This window comes from Bombina bombina, chromosome 2, assembly GCF_027579735.1.
Source record: "Bombina bombina isolate aBomBom1 chromosome 2, aBomBom1.pri, whole genome shotgun sequence".
Classification (NCBI taxonomy): Eukaryota; Metazoa; Chordata; class Amphibia; order Anura; family Bombinatoridae; genus Bombina; species Bombina bombina.
Genome location: NC_069500.1, coordinates 361,328,043 through 361,348,768, shown reverse-complemented (window position 1 = coordinate 361,348,768; position 20,726 = coordinate 361,328,043). Strand labels below are relative to the sequence as shown.

The 20,726-nt window shown below is 35.1% G+C and overlaps 1 protein-coding gene across 1 annotated transcript in view; it reads right to left on the bottom strand.

Annotated features, from left to right (window-relative positions):
- Positions 1–20,726, bottom strand: part of KNTC1 (kinetochore associated 1) — a 1,377,837-nt gene that overhangs the window by 234,161 nt on the left and 1,122,950 nt on the right. Inside the window, exon 57 of the mRNA XM_053701768.1 lies at positions 15,793–15,849. Within this exon, the coding sequence (XP_053557743.1) occupies positions 15,793–15,849 (57 nt within the window). The remainder of the gene's footprint in view (positions 1–15,792; positions 15,850–20,726) is intronic.

Sequence of the window (20,726 nt, the reverse complement as noted above, 5' to 3'; positions counted from 1 at the left end):
GCATGGCAGAGATCGGACATATTACAGTTTTAGCCCATTTATGGGGCCCTGCTACGCTCAAATCTTAGTGACATGGGTTGTGTTGTTTTTATGCTTGTAGTTTATTATATGCTAACCACACTGTTTTTTTCTTTTTTTTTATGTCTATCATGCTGCATGGTTGTTTTCTGCCGTACCTCAGGGGCTAATGTTAATCTGGTCCACAGGATACATAGCTCATCATAAATATTATTAACATTTTTAAATATGAAAGGTTTTATTAGCCTCACACTGTTTCTGCCTTTGGACTTGTTCCCAGTTTAGATTTGTAGCGTGTCCTCATATATATCGTTTCAAACCACAGGTTATTGGAGACATCCCCATACATATATTATGTTTACATGCCCCCTGTTTAGCGGTAAGCTTATGAGTCTAGGTGGTAATCTTTGAAGAGCCAAGATACCTTTTTTTTTTCGATGAAGGCACTATACTTGAGATCGGATTGTGAATGCTTCTGGAGCCTTATTCATAAAGTCTCCTACTACCCCATTACAACACGCCAGGGAGACGAGTCTCTTCTTAACAACTTGCAGTGATCCAAAATATGACATTTATAGTCTATTATAGTCTGTTTGCTATACTTAGTGATTTGTGTATATAGTTGTAATTATGCACAAGTTGATACTCAGGCTGGCGATGTTTACTGAATTATGTTTGGGTTCTGTCTCTAAGGCATTTATTTATTGCTATGCAGAGGTCCATATGTTTCACTTGGTCTTATATGATTAGAATATGACATTGCCTAAATGCTGCACAGGATATTTGGCCAATCACTTTGTACGGCAATCTGCAGATAAATCATAAGAATATATTCAGAGATCCGATGTAGATACCATTTGTCCCCACTAGAGGGGAGTCAAGGATAGGTTTCAGATTTATATATACAGCTGGTATACACGATCCTGTAGCTTACTCTGTTTTACCTGTTCAGGTCTACTTCAAGCTGACCCCAGATCTGTTTAAACTTGGTTAGATTTGTATATACAGCTCCAAGTCTAAAGTGGCAAACCAGAAGATGGGAATAAGATGAATCAAATCTATTATGTGGTAGCTATATCTCTATGAACAATACAATAGTTGCTGCCTGTTTTAAATGTTTTAAGTCATATGGGATATGTGTATTTTTTGTTTAGAATGTTCTGGACTATTTCTGCTGTATATACTTTATATGTGATGACCAGGATGTCTGATGCTAAGACTGGTTCTTTCCAATCTGTTGATATGAATGCAATACAGTTTTATACCAGAGCCCCTCTTTGCTCCTATACTGCCCTTATAATCTACTATCAGTTATGGTAATTCAGGTCTTTATATGTGTTATGTTTGAGAAACTGTCCTTTGTTACTATATAACTTAACTTGCAACTACTAGAGACTTATAAAGATTTTCACTGACACAGCTGCTCCACCACAAATACTTCAGGGGGTTTAATTATCAAACTATTTACTATAATTACCTTATTGCTGAAGTTTAAACCTTAGGTATCCCATAGCTTAACTTTAACCATGCTTATTAATATCTATGCCCGTCATATATGTGTAATTTGCCGAGCTACCCTCCTTAAAGGTTATAAACCCATCTCATTTAGCTCCCATAGCATAAAATGTAGGTTATTTCTTAAGACCGCATCGACTTTTACATTCTTGTGACTAATCTATAGCGCATTGGCTTACATATCAACAATGGTGGTATTCCTCCATGTGTATACTGATAGGGCTCCCACATGTTTGTTATGATTTCTACTATTAAAATTTAGTCTTGCTGTGCCGTCAGCGGCCGAGACGGTGCAGTATAGATTTTTGCGAGGATCCCCTATATCGAAGTAATTATTACTGTCATTGGATACAGTCAGATTAACCCCCCGACCACTCTATGACAGGGAGATATTAGATGTGAGTTAAGGTACTGTAGACGCAACTAAGGCAGACATGTTGGGATACTAGGTTACTAGCAGCTACAGTTGAAGCTGAGTTTCAGTTCATCTATAATCACCCTGATTACGTTTTTTGCTTGTTTTTGAAGCCAATTTGTATGGTTATTTTTCGTTTTTACTGCGAGATATAATGTGCACACCCATTAACCTGTTGATGTGGTTACTATTGATGTAGAGTGGCGCGTAGTATTGCAGCGTAATCTTTGTTATGTCACTAAAGTGGGCTGGACCCATACTGATGTTCTCATCTGTGGTTTCCCTACCTTTTACATTCAATGTTTATCTTGTTATTATATCTCCCTGAGCAACTCTCAAACAAATAAATAAGCCCAAAAGGTACTAAATGTTCACTAAGGGAATAGTTGACCTGATGTATATATTATACCAATTATGTTGTTGGAACCTCCCTACTAGACTTTATTTCATCAGCCCTGATATCTATCTAAATTGTTCTTATATTTATGCAAATTTCGATGGGTTCAAAATATGTTGTTAATATGCCATCTTTATTTTTTTTATTTTTTACATTGTACAGCTCCACTAGGTCAGTGGCTACAGGTATTAAGCCTTTATACTATTTATCTTATTAAGAGCTCTGAGAGAGTTTACTGCACATGTATAACCCCAGCTTTCAACTGGTGTTCTCATAGTAACCATTAAATTCTTAGATGCTCACATATGGAATATACTTGATATATTTTACTCCACATATATTAGCCCTAAACATATAGTTCACTGGATATCATACTTTATGCCTATAGTTGATACTCTACACTTTAAAAGCCTCCTAAGCTAAATATTTATTTTTCCCATCGTATTTACCCTACCATCTCCCCCCCCACCATAATAAACCTCCTATTTCAGGAGGGCTATCTACGCGGCTTCTCTTGCCTATGCCGCAACCAAACTATGCAATATACCTACATATCTTACCATATTATTTACACAGCAGAATGATATTTTCACTTTTGTTATCATTTAAAATACCAATTGCTAAACTTCTTTAAGCTTACAGGTCCAAGAGTGACCACTCAAACTACTGATCTTGGTTTATGTAAAAAAGAGAAAAAGAGGTTCCAGTTTATTTTATAAGATTATTCATATTGAGAATTTTGTTTTTCTATCTATATAGAAATTGTTAAACTGACATGTACCATTTATGTTTGTTTTGATGATATGATGTTTCACATAAGTTGTATTGCTCTCGCACAACCTCAATAAAAATTATATAAAAAAAAAAAAAAAAGCTGCCATATCGATATTCTCGTTGAGACCAGAGGGAAACAGAGATCTAAATTTGTATATCCAATATGTTTCCCACTGTCTCAAACGAGATATCCTATTGGTGCCAATCTGAAATGGAATTGTTTCCATAGGAGTTATGGACATTTTAAAATCTATATTGCCATGATGGTGAAATGTCTAGAGACACTATGTTTGAGATAACCATTTTTTATGTTCCTCAGATGTTCACTCCACCTTTTCCTTATTTTTCTTGTGGTGCGCCCCAAATATTGGGCCCCACATTCACAGGTTAACACATAAATTACAAAACTATTGTTGCATGTAATGTGTCCTAATATTTTGAAATTGTTTCCCATCACTGTTGATCTACTAAAATGTGCTTTGTGCGTGATGTATTTGTACATAAAACATCTAGGATGATTGCAGTTGAATGCTCCATTATTGCCAATATTAGCATTCTTAGAATTATTCTTTTTAAAATCTCGTTTGGATAGAAGGACTTTTCTTGGTGCCAGTTTCTGTTTGATAGTGGGAGCTCTTCTAAATGTGAAGTGTGGGGAGTGATTGATGGTGTTCTTAAGAATAGGATCTCTGAGGAGTAAAGGCCAGTGTTTGCCTATAATGCTTTATGGTTGGAATTATATTGTGTGATAAAAGTGGAACAATACTCTTTATTGTCTACCTCTATCTTATTTTCCCTTTTTTCAAACATAGATGAGCGAACTAAATCTCTCGCCCTGTGATAACCATTTTCTATAATTTGTAGTGGATATCCTTTATTGTTGAACCTTTTCTTTAAGATCTTACTTTGTTGATCATACATTTGTTTGCTTGTACAATTTATCTGCATTCTCCGAAATTGACTAAAGGGAATGTTGGTTTTCCAACTTGATAAATGGTTACTGTAATAGTCAAGAAAGTTGTTACTATCTACCTGTTTGAAGGAGGTAGAGGATACATATATTTACCCAGCCTACAGAAACAATTTATATTAGAATCCATCCGATTCATTTTATATCACAATTATTTCAAATTCTTGGATGATTATCATCTCCAAATCAAGGGTACCGCCATGGGCACCAGGTTTGCTCCCAGTTTTGACAACCTTTATATGTTTTTTTTTTAAAGAATCTTACATTTATGATTCAAACTGGGAGCATAACCTGTTGTTCTATAGCAGGTATATTGCCGATCTGGTATTTATATGGCAGGGGAGTGAATCTATGACCCAGACATTTATTGAACATATTAACAACAACACTTTAGGGCTCTCTTTCACATCAAACATTCAGTAGGAGAGTATAATTTTATTTGATGTGAACCTCTCATGGGATGAAGAGGGGAATTTTGTATCCTCTACCTACTTCAAACAGGTAGATAGCAACCACTTTCTCGACTATTACAGTAACCATTTATCAAGTTGGAAAACCAACATTCCCTTTAGTCAATTTCAGAGAATTCTGAGAAATTGTACAAGCAAACAAATGTATGATCAACAAAGTAAGATCGTAAAGAAAAGGTTTAACAATAAAGGATATCCACTACAAATTTTAGAAAATGGTTATCACAGGGCGAGAGATTTAGGTCGCTCATCTATGTTTGAAAAAAGGGAAAATAAGAGGTAGACAATAAAGAGTATTGTTCCAGTTTTATCACGCAATATAATTCCAACCATAAAGCCATTAACAAAATTATAGGCAAACACTGGCCTTTACTCCTCAGAGATCCTATTCTTAAGAACACCATCAATCACTCCCCACACTTCACATTTAGAAGAGCACCCAATATCAAACAGAAACTGGCACTGGCAGTAAAGTCCTTCTATCCAAACGAGATTTTAATAAGAATATTTCTAAGAATGCTAATATTGGCAATAATGGAGCATTCATCCTAGATGTTTTATGTGTAAATACATCACGCACAAAGCACATTCCAGTAGATCAACAGTGATAGGAAAAAATTTCAAAATATTAGGACTAGGGATGCACCGAAATTTCGGCCGCAGAAAGTTTCGGCCGAAAATGGCATTTTTGGCTATTTCGTTTTTCGTTTTTTTTGCCTGTTATTTTCGGTAAAATTATGGTGTAGCATGTTTCAAATTTGATGCTAGCCTAGAGCTGCTGTTTAAGTTTATTACTTGACTTACAATTTTGCATATAATGAGTTTTCTAGGACTATACTTTATTTGGATAATTGGTAAAAAAACAAAAAACTGTTAAATATTCTATTACATAAAACTAAATGAAGAATAATACAGTATATTGATATTAATTATAATTGTTTTAAGTAGGGATGCACCAAAATTTTGGTCGCAGAAACATTTTGGCCGAACATTGAATTTTTTCCCTGTTTTTTTTTTTTTTTTCTTGGTAAAATTATTGTGTAGCATATTATTGTTTTAAGATATTTTTGTCCAATTTTAGTGTGTTACTTTCAATAAAAGTGTGGGCTTTTTTATTGGCTCTAATTATGCACAAAAAAAAACCTAAAAAAAAAATAATTTGAAAAAATACATTTTCGGTATCAGTTTCGGTTTTCGGCCAAGTGCATCCCGGATTTTCGGATTCGGTTTCGGTCCAGAATTTCCATTTCGGTGCATCACTAATTAGGACACATTACATGCAACAATAGTTTTGTAATTTATGTGTTAACCTGTGAATGTGGGGCCCAATATTTGGGGCGCACCACAAGAAAAATAAGGAAAAGGTGGAGTGAACATCTGAGGAACATATAAAATGGTTCTCTCAAACATAGTGTCTCTAGACATCATGTTCACCATCATGGTAATATAGATTGTAAAAAAAATCCATAACTTCTTTGGAAACAATTCCATTTAAGATTGGCACCAATAGGATATCTCGTTTGAGACAGAGGGAAACATATTGGATATGCAAATTTAGATATCTGTTTCCCTCTGGTCTCAACGAGAATATCGATATGGCAGCTTTTTAACTAGATGTTATCATTTATTTATGCATTTACACATATATGGTTTCAAATAAAAATCACTACAATTCATTTTAGCACTTTGCTACACACCATATATGGCATCACATATAGCATTAAATATTAACACATACATTTGACAGTTATATACAACACCTTCTAGAGATAGGCTTACTACTACACATAATATACCACCACATTTTTTTAGGTCCATTTAATCGCACTTGATAATTTATTTAGTCACCTAGAAATAGATCCATATTGGATTCTATCATTTCAGATATGAACATAAATTCACAAGTGGCACCAATCGGCACATCCTAAAGGAATTATTATTATTAGAATAAATTAATAGTATATCAGAGTGTCCATGCTTATATATCACTATAATTCACTTATTGCTTTGCATTTCATATATAACCATATCCCACCATATATGTTATGAGTCACAATGCAAATATACCTTTAGTTTTAATAGCCAATCGATATGACAGATGTGTGGGTACAATCTATATATAGACCCTACCTCCGTTATGTGTTAAAGTGGATATTCTTTAATGGTTTTATGGTTGGAATTATATTGTGTGATAAAACTGGAACAATACTCTTTATTGTCTACCTCTATCTTATTTTCCCTTTTTTCAAACATAGATAAGCGATCTAAATCTCTCACCATGTGATAACCATTTTCTATAATTTGTAGTGGATATCCTTTATTGTTGAACCTTTTCTTTAAGATCTTTGTTGATCATACATTTGTTTGCTTGTACAATTTATCTGAATTTTCCGAAATTGACTAAAGGGAATGTTGGTTTTCCAACTTGATAAATGGTTACTGTAATAGTCAAGAAAGTTGTTACTATCTACCTGTTTGAAAGAGGTAGAGGATACATATATTTACCCAGCCTACAGAAACAATTTATATTAGAGTCCATCCGATTCATTTTATATCACAATTATTTCAAATTCTTGGATGATTATCATCTCCAAATCAAGGGTACCGCCATGGGCACCAGGTTTGCTCCCAGTTTTGACAACCTTTATATTTTTTTTTTTTTAAAGAATCTTACATTTATGATTCAAACTGGGAGCATAACCTGTTGTTCTATAGCAGATATATTGCCGATCTGGTATTTATATGGCAGGGGAGTGAATCTATGACCCAGACATTTATTGAACATATTAACAACAACACTTTAGGGCTCTCTTTCACATCAAACATTCAGCAGGAGAGTATAATTTTATTTGATGTGAACCTCTCATGGGATGAAGAGGGGAATTTTGTATCCTCTACCTACTTCAAACAGGTAGATAGCAACCACTTTCTCGACTATTACAGTAACCATTTATCAAGTTGGAAAACCAACATTCCCTTTAGTCAATTTCAGAGAATTCTGAGAAATTGTACAAGCAAACAAATGTATGATCAACAAAGTAAGATCGTAAAGAAAAGGTTTAACAATAAAGGATATCCACTACAAATTTTAGAAAATGGTTATCACAGGGCGAGAGATTTAGGTCGCTCATCTATGTTTGAAAAAAGGGAAAATAAGAGGTAGACAATAAAGAGTATTGTTCCAGTTTTATCACACAATATAATTCCAACCATAAAGCCATTAACAAAATTATAGGCAAACACTGGCCTTTACTCCTCAGAGATCCTATTCTTAAGAACACCATCAATCACTCCCCACACTTCACATTTAGAAGAGCACAAAATATCAAACAGAAACTGGCACTGGCAGTAAAGTCCTTCTATCCAAACGAGATTTTAATAAGAATATTTCTAAGAATGCTAATATTGGCAATAATGGAGCATTCATCCTAGATGTTTTATGTGTAAATACATCACGCACAAAGCACATTCCAGTAGATCAACAGTGATAGGAAAAAATTTCAAAATATTAGGACTAGGGATGCACCGAAATTTCGGCCGCAGAATGGCATTTTTGGCTATTTCGTTTTTCGGTTTTTTTGCCTGTTATTTTCGGTAAAATTATGGTGTAGCATGTTTCAAATTTGATGCTAGCCTAGAGCTGCTGTTTAAGTTTATTACTTGACTTACAATTTTGCATATAATGAGTTTTCTAGGACTATACTTTATTTGGATAATTGGTAAAAAAACAAAAAACTGTTAAATATTCTATTACATAAAACTAAATGAAGAATAATACAGTATATTGATATTTATAATTGTTTTAAGTAGGGATGCACCAAAATTTTGGTCGCAGAAACATTTTGGCCGAACATTGAATTTTTTCCCTGTTTTTTTTTTTTTCTTGGTAAAATTATTGTGTAGCATATTATTGTTTTAAGATATTTTTGTCCAATTTTAGTGTTACTTTCAATAAAAGTGTGGGCTTTTTTATTGGCTCTAATTATGCACAAAAAAAAAAAAAATTTGAAAAAATACATTTTCGGTATCAGTTTCGGTTTTCGGCCAAGTGCATCCCGGATTTTCAGATTCGGTTTCGGTCCAGAATTTCCATTTCGGTGCATCACTAATTAGGACACATTACATGCAACAATAGTTTTGTAATTTATGTGTTAACCTGTGAATGTGGGGCCCAATATTTGGGGCGCACCACAAGAAAAATAAGGAAAAGGTGGAGTGAACATCTGAGGAACATATAAAATGGTTCTCTCAAACATAGTGTCTCTAGACATCATGTTCACCATCATGGTAATATAGATTGTAAAAAAAATCCATAACTTCTTTGGAAACAATTCCATTTAAGATTGGCACCAATAGGATATCTCGTTTGAGACAGAGGGAAACATATTGGATATGCAAATTTAGATCTCTGTTTCCCTCTGGTCTCAACGAGAATATCGATATGGCAGCTTTTTAACTAGATGTTATCATTTATTTATGCATTTACACATATATGGTTTCAAATAAAAATCACTACAATTCATTTTAGCACTTTGCTACACACCATATATGGCATCACATATAGCATTAAATATTAACACATACATTTGACAGTTATATACAACACCTTCTAGAGATAGGCTTACTACTACACATAATATACCACCACATTTTTTTAGGTCCATTTAATCGCACTTGATAATTTATTTAGTCACCTAGAAATAGATCCATATTGGATTCTATCATTTCAGATATGAACATAAATTCACAAATGGCACCAATCGGCACATCCTAAAGGAATTATTATTATTAGAATAAATTAATAGTATATCAGAGTGTCCATGCTTATATATCACTATAATTCACTTATTGCTTTGCATTTCATATATAACCATATCCCACCATATATGTTATGAGTCACAATGCAAATATACCTTTAGTTTTAATAGCCAATCGATATGACAGATGTGTGGGTACAATCTATATATAGACCCTACCTCCGTTATGTGTTAAAGTGGATATTCTTTAATGCTTTTATGGTTGGAATTATATTGTGTGATAAAACTGGAACAATACTCTTTATTGTCTACCTCTATCTTATTTTCCCTTTTTCAAACATAGATAAGCGATCTAAATCTCTCACCATGTGATAACCATTTTCTATAATTTGTAGTGGATATCCTTTATTGTTGAACCTTTTCTTTAAGATCTTAGTTTGTTGATCATACATTTGTTTGCTTGTACAATTTATCTGAATTCTCCGAAATTGATTAAAGGAATGTTGGTTTTCCAACTTGATAAATGGTTACTGTAATAGTCAAGAAAGTTGTTACTATCTATCTGTTTGAAAGAGGTAGAGGATACATATATTTACCCAGCCTACAGAAACAATTTATATTAGAGTCCATCCGATTCATTTTACATCACAACTATTTCAAATTCTTGGATGATTATTATCTCCAAATCAAGGGTACCGACATGGGCACCAAGTTTGCTCCTAGTTTTGACAACCTTTATATGTTTTTTTTAAGAATCTTACATTTATGATTCAAACTGGGAGAATAACCTGTTGTTCTATGGCAGGTATATTGACGATCTGGTATTTATATGGCAGGGGAGTGAATCTATGACCCAAACATTTATTGAACATCTTAACAACAACACTTTAGGGCTCTCTTTCACATCAAACATTCAGCAGGAGAGTAAAGTTTTCTTTGATGTAAACCTCTCATGGGATTAAGAGGGGAATTTTGTATCCTCTACCTACTTCAAACAGGTAGATAGTAACAACTTTCTTGACTATTACAGTAACCATTTATCAAGTTGGAAAACCAACATTCCCTTTAGTCAATTTCGGAGAATTCTGAGAAATTGTACAAGCAAACAAATGTATGATCAACAAAGTAAGATCTTAAAGAAAAGGTTTAACAATAAAGGATATCCACTACAAATGTTAGAAAATGGTTATAACAGGGCGAGCGATTTAGATCGCTCATCTATGTTTGAAAAAAGGGAAAATAAGAGGTAGGAAATAAAGAGTATTGTTCCAGTTTTATCACACAATATAATTCCAACCATAAAGCCATTAACAAAATTAAAGGCAAACACTGGCCTTTACTCCTCAGAGATCCTATTCTTAAGAACACCATCAATCACTCCCCACACTTTGACATGCGTTAACCTGTGAATGTCGGGCCCAATATTTGGGGCACACCACAAAAAAATAAGGAAAAGGTGGAGTAAACATCTGAGGAACATATAAAATGGTTCTCTCAAACATAGTGTCTCTAGACATCATGTTCACCATCATGGCAATATAGATTGTAAAAAATCCATAACTTCTTTGGAAACAATTCCATTTAAGATTGGCACCAATAGGATATCTTGTTTGAGACAGAGGGAAACATATTGGATATACAAATTTAGATCTCTGTTTCCCTCTGGTCTCAACGAGAATATCGATATGGCAGCTTTTTAACTAGAGGTTATCATTTATGTATGCATTTATACATATATTGTTTCAATTCAAATAAAAATCACTACAATTCATTTTAGCACTTTGCTACACACCATATATGGCATCACATATAGCATTAAATATTAACACATACATTTGACAGTTATATACAACACCTTCTAGAGATAGGCTTACTACTACACATTGTACACCACCACATTTTTTTAGGTTCATTTAATCTCGCTTGATAATTTAGTCACCTAGAAATAGATCCATATCGGATTTTATCATTTCAGATATGAACATAGATTTACAAATGGCACCAATGGGCACATCCTAAAGGAATTATTATTATTAGAATAAATTAATAGTATATCATAGTATCCATGCTTATATATCACTATAATTCACTTATTTTTTTGCAATTCATATATAACCATATCCCACAATATATGTTATGAGTCACAATGCAAATATACCTTTAGTTTTTTTAGCCAATCGATATGACAGATGTGTGAGTACAATCTATATATAGAGCCTACCTCCGTTGTGTGTTAAAGTGGATATTTTGAGTTATTAGTAAAAATATTGATCATATATACCAATCCGTTTTTCCATCACCCTGTCATATATATTTTTATAATATCCCGTCCTAATTAGAATCACTATTATCTTTTTTATGACAGCCAAGGGTTACCATTCAATCAATAGCTTTATAGTAGTATATAGTGTGTTTGTCCGATCATAATGTGATTTGCTTCACATATTTCTCTGTACAATTGTGAACTGCGCATTCTGTTGCTATGTTGCCGTCTATGTTTAGATAGCTTTTTAACATGTAATGTGTTATATTCCTATTGGGTACTTCCATTCATAAATAAGAATCCTGTTACCTCAAGTGATATTTACAAATTACACCCTCTGCTCAGAAAGGGAACATAGCTGTTAATTACTAATTAGTAACACTGTTGCTATTAATGACGTAGGAAGTTTTTTATTATCTGATTGGTTCAGGTAGATTTAAATAGTGATAGGTTTGTATGCCTGATGAAACGGTCAGTGGACCGATAAAGGCGTAGCGTATAACACTGATGCACTTATGAGTGCTACATTGTTTTATTTACCATTTTATTAAAGTGTGTTTTTACCCATAACTTTGCACTGCCTGATCTTTTTTGATCACTACACATTGCTCACCAGCCAAATCTGTTTTTTTGTGACGTCCTTAGGGATTGAGCTGAGCAGGAGCTGTTCTCATCTGAAGTGTACTGTATTTGGATCTCTCGAACCACGTTGTCAGCGAGCTGGAGCGCTGTGAGACTCCAGTCTGCCTCTAATAGCACAACTGGGTGCTGCTCATTTTGTGAGTATACTGTGTTTGAGCCATTTACCTGTCTGTATATATAGCTGATATACACAAGGAAGCGCCTCTTCTTTTTTTGTCTACTAGACGGACGTTTTGTACTGAAAATATAAATTGCTTGCAAATAAGCCCTCCTAAAGAAGGATTACCACCTCCTAACTAAAAGACTATAAAGGAAGAACTATCTTCCAAGTAAGAGAAGTTTGATACAAAATGTTTACACCTTGTAAAAGGAATACAAATTATACCTTGCTCTGTCCAATTTCTGGATATAAACACCAACTACAAAAGGGGCAGAATTACACCAAGTCATTTAACTAAAGGTTTAAAAAAACAAAAAAAATATCAAAACACTAAACTGGTATATCCCCATTTACTTTAAGAACAGCAACTTCTAAAGTAAGTAAGAAAGCAAAAAAAATCTCTAAAAGAAAATTAATATGCTTAAAGGGACATAATACTTGTATGCTAAATCACTTGAAACTGATGCAGTATAACTGTAAAAAGCTGACAGAAAAATATCATCTGAGCATCTCTGAGCAGAGTAAATTCTGTGTAAAAACTTATATTTAGCTGCTGCCCAGCTGCAGGTAAATAATAATAAAAAAAAATAATGAAGAAATGAACAGCAGCCAATCAGCTGCAATATTGCTGAGGTCATGTACTCTTTTACTGTGATCTCATGAGATTTGACTTAACTCTCATGAGATTTCATAGTAAACTTCCTTAAACTGAAAAGGGAAATAAGATGAGTGTTCACGAAGCTCACTCCCTTAGCTGTCCCGGGACAGACATACTGATTTGCTGCTTAGAAGTCCTTTACAATGGGATGTGGCTACTGAGGAACTTTTGATGTAAAATATCTTTTTTTTTTACATGAAAAAAAATGTTCTTCCTCCTTTTTTTTGGGGGGGGGGTTAATTTTATTGTAGAATGGGATTGTAAATATTTTTGGAAAAATCCCTTTAGGGCAATGCCCTACAAAAAAAACTTTCTAAGGGCTATTGCTATAGTAACTTTTTGTGTTAAAATTGTTTTTTTTTATTTTGGGTGGGCTTTTTTTTTTTTTTAAAGAGGGGCTTTAGTTTTAGGATAGGCATAGCGGTTTTTATTTTCTGTAATGTTATTTTTTTATTTTATCTAAAGTTAGGGTTTTTATTTTTATGTACTGTATTGCATTTTTTTTGTAACTTAGGGGGTGCTAGGTTAGGGGTGTTATGGGGATTAGCTGGGTAAGAGGTTAGTGGGTACTTTGTGATGGGGATTGTGCTGGTTAAGGGGTTAATAGTGTAACGGTACTTTGTGATGCAGGGGTGTGGCAATTTAGGGGTTAATAGTGTAGCAGAGTAATTTAGTGTAGAAGATACTTTGTGATGCGGGTGTGTGGCAATTTAGGTGTTAATAGTGTAGCGGAGTAGTTTGCAATGTGGGGTGTGGCAGTTTAGGGGTTGATAGTGTACTGGGTATTTTGCAATGTGGGTGTGTGTGCTGGTTAAGGGGTTAATAGTGTAGTGGGTACTTTGTGATGTGGGTGTGTGTGGAAATTTAGGGGTTAATAGTATAGTGGAGTAGTTTGCAATGTGGGGGGTGGCGGTTTGGGGGTATATAGCATAACGGGTACTTAATGATGTGGGTGTGTAGTGTACTATCGGGGTACTTTGCAGCGGTTTAGGGGTTATTAGAATAGGGGGCTTATTGTGATGCGGGTTAGTGAGCAAGTATGGGTGTTTTCAAGCTCCATTGAAGTTTATGGTGGAGTATGCTAATGCGGACGCAATAATGTAACTTTGGATTTTTGTGTGACTCGGGTTAACGCACAAGCGAAAACTTTCAACTTTTATTACGCCCGGTACCCGAAGTGCACAAAAAGCCGAAGTCGAGTACATTTAGTGTGTGAGCTGGAGTGGTAAATAGCGCTTCACTCGTAATCTACAGTGTACAGGTCAGAAGCAACTTCTAAGATAAGCTGAATGCTAAGTTTAAAGCAATAGCAGTATAAGCTAGTAAAAGTTGTATGGTGTATAAATATATGTCCCAGACTATGTGAAGCATGTGAACATATTCATTCTAATAGCCGGTGGGCTATGAAGGTGCAAGTACTTAACTTCCAACACCCCTGTCCACTGTGCTTACCTCAGCTGCAGCAACTTTCAGTAGATGAGCCTATCCTAGGCAGTGCGAACACGAAGCCTAGGATTTAAGTTAGTAACCTCATCTACAAACCAGGTGATAGGTAGACAAGTCCACATTTCACCTGAGGGCAGCTATGGATTCACAAGGAGCAGCTCACTGTAGACTAGAGGATTGGTGGACAAGTTCACATTTCACCTGAGAGGCCTGTGACATTTTCCACTGAGAATACCTTTTCACTGACTGGCTGAAAATTCCTCGCCTACTCTTCTTAACGACAGCTTACTGTGTGGAAGAACTGGGTCATAGATTGGATAGAGGATCCCCTTTCAACGATGAGCAGATCTTGCACTTCCCTTTTACCTTACTCCTCATAAAGGAGACAAAAGAAAATGGCTGAGGATCATGGGAAGTGGGAGGGATTTAAAGCACTGGTGTGTTGATGTATTTTTTGCTTCCTCCTAGTGGTCAGGAGGGGAATATTTCCATATGTGATGACTCGTGGACTCTAACATCTGATAAAAGAAATTTGCTTGTATGGAGATGGCAGTCCTGGTTGGCTGGAGACAAGTCTTTGTCACCCAAATGAGGCAGAACTAAACTGCTAACTAAAAGACTAGAAATATACAAACAGGAGGAAATAGAGACAAACATAATTCAATTACTCCTACAAGGAAGATACAACCTGTTTCTTAAATTTGACGATCCAGATAACCATATACTGTAGGTACAGTAGGCAGAAACAGTGCACACAACCAGCAGGCTTAAGAAACCCTATAGCAATTATGTCCTCTATTGTAGAACCATGGTGCAAAGGGTAAGAGTAACAGCAAGAGTCCACAAGATCTACTGGTAAATACCCAGGGATAAACCTCTCAAGTGTATACAGTGCCCGTCTGAAATCTGAAGCCACCTACAATATATCAGGTAGTGTCACAGACAATGGTCAAGGAGTAACTGAACCTAGCATTGGTCTAACCTATGAAGAAGCTGGAAAATGTAAGGAGTCAAATCCTTAATTCTTCATCTAGGCAAAAAAAAAAAGAAAAGAAAAAAAGAAAGAAAGAAAAGAAAGCACATTTCAAGAGTGGGTAAGGAAATGCTTAAGGACAAAGAAGGCAAGTGATCTTTACAGGAGACAATGAGTGCTGAAGTCTTCTGTTAAGTATCTATTTCACTTAAAATTGCAAAAAGTTATAATCATAACATAATAAATACATTGCAAGAATTTTTCACTTTTATAAAAAATAAAATCATTTTACTTCATAAAAAAATTAAAAAAATATTTTGCTGAAAATACATACCTCCCAGAGGCTATACACTCCAGTGATTGCTACCAAAACTTTTCTTAGGTAGTTTATCTAGGAAAAATATAAAATTGTAATTACAGGCTGTTCTGTTTAAATGCATAAAACACTTGGTTCAAGTAATTTACTCAAAATTTCAGAATACAAATGGTAATTGTCCTAGTGTTGCAGTATAGCCCTATGTTTGCCTCGATTAATGCTAATAGTGCTTTATCCCAAATAGCCGCTACTCCATAGTGTAGAGAATTGTCTGCTCATTTCCCCTTACTATTAAATATACTTATTAACTTGAAACACTATTTTCTATCATAAGTTGTATTTCTTAGTATATAAACTGTGAATCAAATCAAATCGAACACACATATTTTGAAATATATTTTAAATCTGGTCTGCTCAGCTTTGTGCAAATTAAATGAAATAAAATGTATTCTAGCCTTATCAATTTAATTCTTTTTAAGGTGCTGAGAGTTCCCAAGTCCTTTAGTTATGGGAATTAACTCCTGACCACTAGGAGGAGGCAAAGATCCCCAAAAACTCCAAGAGTACTCAACCCCTCCCATCTCTCTGATAAGCCAGTCTTGCTTATAGTCAAGTAAGAAAAGTAGAAAGGTGGGAAAGGACAGAGCATGGAAAAAGAGGTGCCACCGAAAAAAATGTAACTAAATTTAAAGAATAGGGCAGACCGCGTGGACTCTCACTGCTTCGAAAGAAATTAATTTATTAGGTAAGCATACATTTTTTTTTTTTTTCATAAGGTGGTAAGAGTCCACAAGTTCATTACTTCTGGGAACTAATACCCAAGCTTTTGGATCCACAAGTAATTTGTGCGGGAAAAACTAACTTTTTAAAAAAGGCAAACACCTATGCTCCAGACACCGCTGCCTGGAGAACTTTCCTACCAAAAGCCGATTTGGAAGAAGCAAAAACAGAAAAATGTAAGGGTATGTATGGGTTATCATGTTGCTGCCTTGCAATTTTGTTCTACATAAGCCTAATTTTTAAATGACCAGGAAGTGGAAACTGATATGGTACAGTAAGCAGTAGTGCGCTTTGGGTGAAACTTTTCTGCTTCTAAGTAAGCCTTGTAAATTAAAAGCTTTAAAGGGACAGTCTAGTCCAAAATAAACTTTCATGATTCAGATGGGCATGTAATTGTAAACAACTTTCCAATTTACTTGTGTATTAATATAACTGTGTTGGTTATGCAAAACTAGAGAATGGGTAAAAAATGAATTATTTATCTTTTAAAAGGATAAAAATTCTGGTGTAGACTGTCCCTTTAACCAAGAAGCTAAAGTAACGGCTGTTACCTTGTAGTCTTTGCATGGACCCTTAAAATGCATGAACAAATGAGCCCATTTGCTACCGGGACTTTCAGAGAAGAACTTGCCCAAAATACTGAAGAATTTTTAGCATTTTTGCTATCACTCCATTAAAGGGACAGTAAACACCAGAATTTTTGTTATTTAAAAAGATAGATAATCCCTTTATTACCCATTCCCCAGTTTTGCATAACCAACAGAGTTATAATAATATACTTTTTACCTCTGTGATTACCTTGTATCTAAGCCTCTGCAAACTGCTCCCTTATTTCAGTTCTTTTGACAGACGTGCATTTTTAGCCAATCAATGCTGACTCCTAGGAGCTTCACGTGCCTGAGCTCAATGTTATCTATGTGAAACACATGAACTAACGCCCTCTAGTGGTGAAAAACTGTCAAACTGCTTTCAGATTAGAGGCGGACTTCAAGGTCTAAGAAATTAGCATATGAACCTCCTAGGTTTAGCTTTCAACTAAGAATACCAAAAAAACAAAGCAAAATTGGTAATAAAAGTAAATTGGAAAGTTGTTTAAAATTACATGCCCTATTCAAATCATGAAAGTTTTTTTTTTACTTGACTGTCCCTTTAATACAGAAATAGAGCCTTGTTTTTTTTTATTTACCTGTCAAAACTATTGAGTAGAAAACTCAAGGTATTGATCTATGCCCATTTTGGTATATTTCATTCCACCATTTCACTGCCAAATTCAATCACATAAAAAAAACAAACAAACAAAAAAAAAAAAACGTTAACTTTTTCACAAACTTTGTGTTTCTCACTGAAATTATTTACATACAGCTTGTGTAATCATGACACAAATGATTTTAAAAGATTCTCTGGGATCCCCTTTGTTCAGAAATAGCAGACATACATGGCTTTGCTTTTTGGTAATTAGAATGCTGCTAATTGCAGCTGCACACCACGCTTCTATTATTTCCGGAAGTGAAGAGGTTAATCAGGTAGCTTCTACGGTAATTTTAGCTTTAGTGTAGAGATTAGCCTCCCCACCTGACACCTCCCACCCCCTGATCCCTACCTGATTCTTCCCAGACAGCTCTCTTCCCTCCCTCACCCCCCCACTGGTCACCATCATCTTAGGTACTGGCAGTCTGCTAGTATGCAGTTAAGTTTTTCTTGTTTGTTTTTTATTTTAAATATTATTATTAATTATTTTTATATTTTTTTTTCTGCAGTGTAGTGATCCTCCTCAACCCTCCTCCCACCTCCCTGATCCCCCCAAATAACTCTCTAATCCTCACACTACTTGCGGCTATCTTTATATTTTTTTTAATTTACAATAATTTTTTGTAGTGTACTGGTCCCCCCCCTCCGGCGATCGTTATCTAGGGCCCCCCACATTTTTTTCTGTAGTGTAGCTCCCCATCCCTCTCCCTTTATTTTTTCTCCCTGCAATGTAGGGTCCAGCCCACTACCTCACCACTACGCTGCTGGACCACCCACCTCCCGGTTTCCCTCCTTCACCTCCTGCCGGCACCAGCAATGATTGCTACAGACGTGACACAAACAGTGTCACCGCCTGTAACGATCAGGCATCTGACTTCATATGGAACCAGAGCATCGATCGTGCTCCGGTCCCATATGAAGACAGATGCCATGAGCTCAGGAAATCCAGTTCTCGTCTGTAACTGCACCGTCACGACTGCTGGAGCTTCCTGCAGCTCGGATGTATATATAAGACATGCGGTACAATAGGCAAAGTACCGCATGATGTATATATATATATATATATATATATATATATATATATGTTATATGAGGTTAAAGGGACAGTCTAGTCAAAATTAAACTTTCATGATTCAGATAGGGCATGCAATTTTAAACAACTTTCCAATTTACTTCTATTATCTAATTTGCTCAATTCTTTAGATATCCTTTGTTGAAATAATAGCAATGCACATGTGTGAGCCAATCACACAAGGCCTTTATGTGCAGCAACCAATCAGCAGCTACTGAGCATATCTAGATATGCTTTTCAGCAAGTGATATCAAGAGAATGAAGCAAATTAGATAATATAAGTAATTTAGAAAGTTGTTTAAAATGACATGCTCTTTCTAAATCACAAAAGAAAAAAATTGGGTTTCATGTCCCTTTAAGGGGTTAAAGGATTGGCTAAAATCCTTTTGTAGCCTGAAGATAAAAATAAGGCTCTGACCACATCCAAATTATGCAGGAGTCTTTCTTTAGAATTCTTATGATTAGGACCAAGAGAAGGAATTACAATTTCTTTCATACAGGTGGTGAGAATCCACGATCCATTACTCTTCGGAATAATTCTACTCTACCATTAGGAGGAGGCAAAGATTCCTAAACCCCAAGAACTCTAAAAAACCTTCCACCTCACACATACCTTACCTTAGTCTTTACCAGTCTTTTTTCTGTCACTACCGCTCCGGCGTTCAGACTCTCATGCTCTTACATTCACAGCTTTCACATGGGGCCAATCCTCCAATAGTGTTCTTTTCTCAACGTATAATGGTGATGCTCCCACAGTCATTGCTCTGTATCAGTCACGGATTACAGAGCGCTCTGTTTAAAATTTCTTGAACCGGTTTTATAGAAGACTTGCGTTAAATAAGCCACATCTACACATTTAAGCTGTACAAAGTCCTTTATTGAGATGCTCTTTTCTCTTTAGATACCTCTTTTATAATCTTCAGGTCATTAAGGAGAGTTACGCCAATTGTTTTTCGAAGACATAATAATGATGTGGATTTTAGTTTAACGAGTGAAGACAGCAAAAAAAAAAAAAGATTAACTATCTTGATACTGAGATTATGATTGTAGAGAATCAGATACAGACTATAATTTACTTTAAAAAGGTGGTTGCCAACAACTATATCCATGTTGAAAGTGGTGACCTAGATAAATGGATAAATAATATCCCTAAAAGTTAATTCATGAGAAAAAGAAAACATTGCGGCAATATAGAGGATTATGGCATACAGGCCCTGGTTGTGAAGCAGAGGTTTATAGAAAGGAGTTATACTGAAGTAGAGGTTGATAAAGTAGTGGATTTGGTAAGACAAAAAAACAGGGGAGAACTGTTAATTCAAAATAAGGATAGAAGTGAGAAAAGAAGATAAATTATCTTGGGGGACCATGTAAAAAGCCATCCAGAAATTATTTTTAAAAAGGCATGTAATTTAAAAAACAACATGTTAGCACCTAGTGAATTTAAGAAGGGTAATACTTTGAAAGATAAGAACCTCATAGGGGAAGAGATAAGGGGGTTCTTTCCATGTTATAGCTGTGTTTCTTGTAAGCATAGTAGTAAAAACAAAGAGGTGACTTTAACTACAAGAAATGTTGATTTCAAGTTAATGGATACAATCAGGTGCCCTGATAAAGGGATCATTTATATGATACAATATTCATGACAAAAACAATTCTTAGGCCAGATGCAGAGTTTTGAGCGATAGAATAAGAGAACATCTATCCAACATACTAAACGGTTTTGAATGACATCTCCTTTCAAAACATTTTAAGGAGGTGCATAATCAAGATGTGAAAGACCTTCACTTTTGTGACATAAAGAAAGTCCATAGGCAGATTATGAGAAAAAGTTACTTTATCATGAGACCAATCT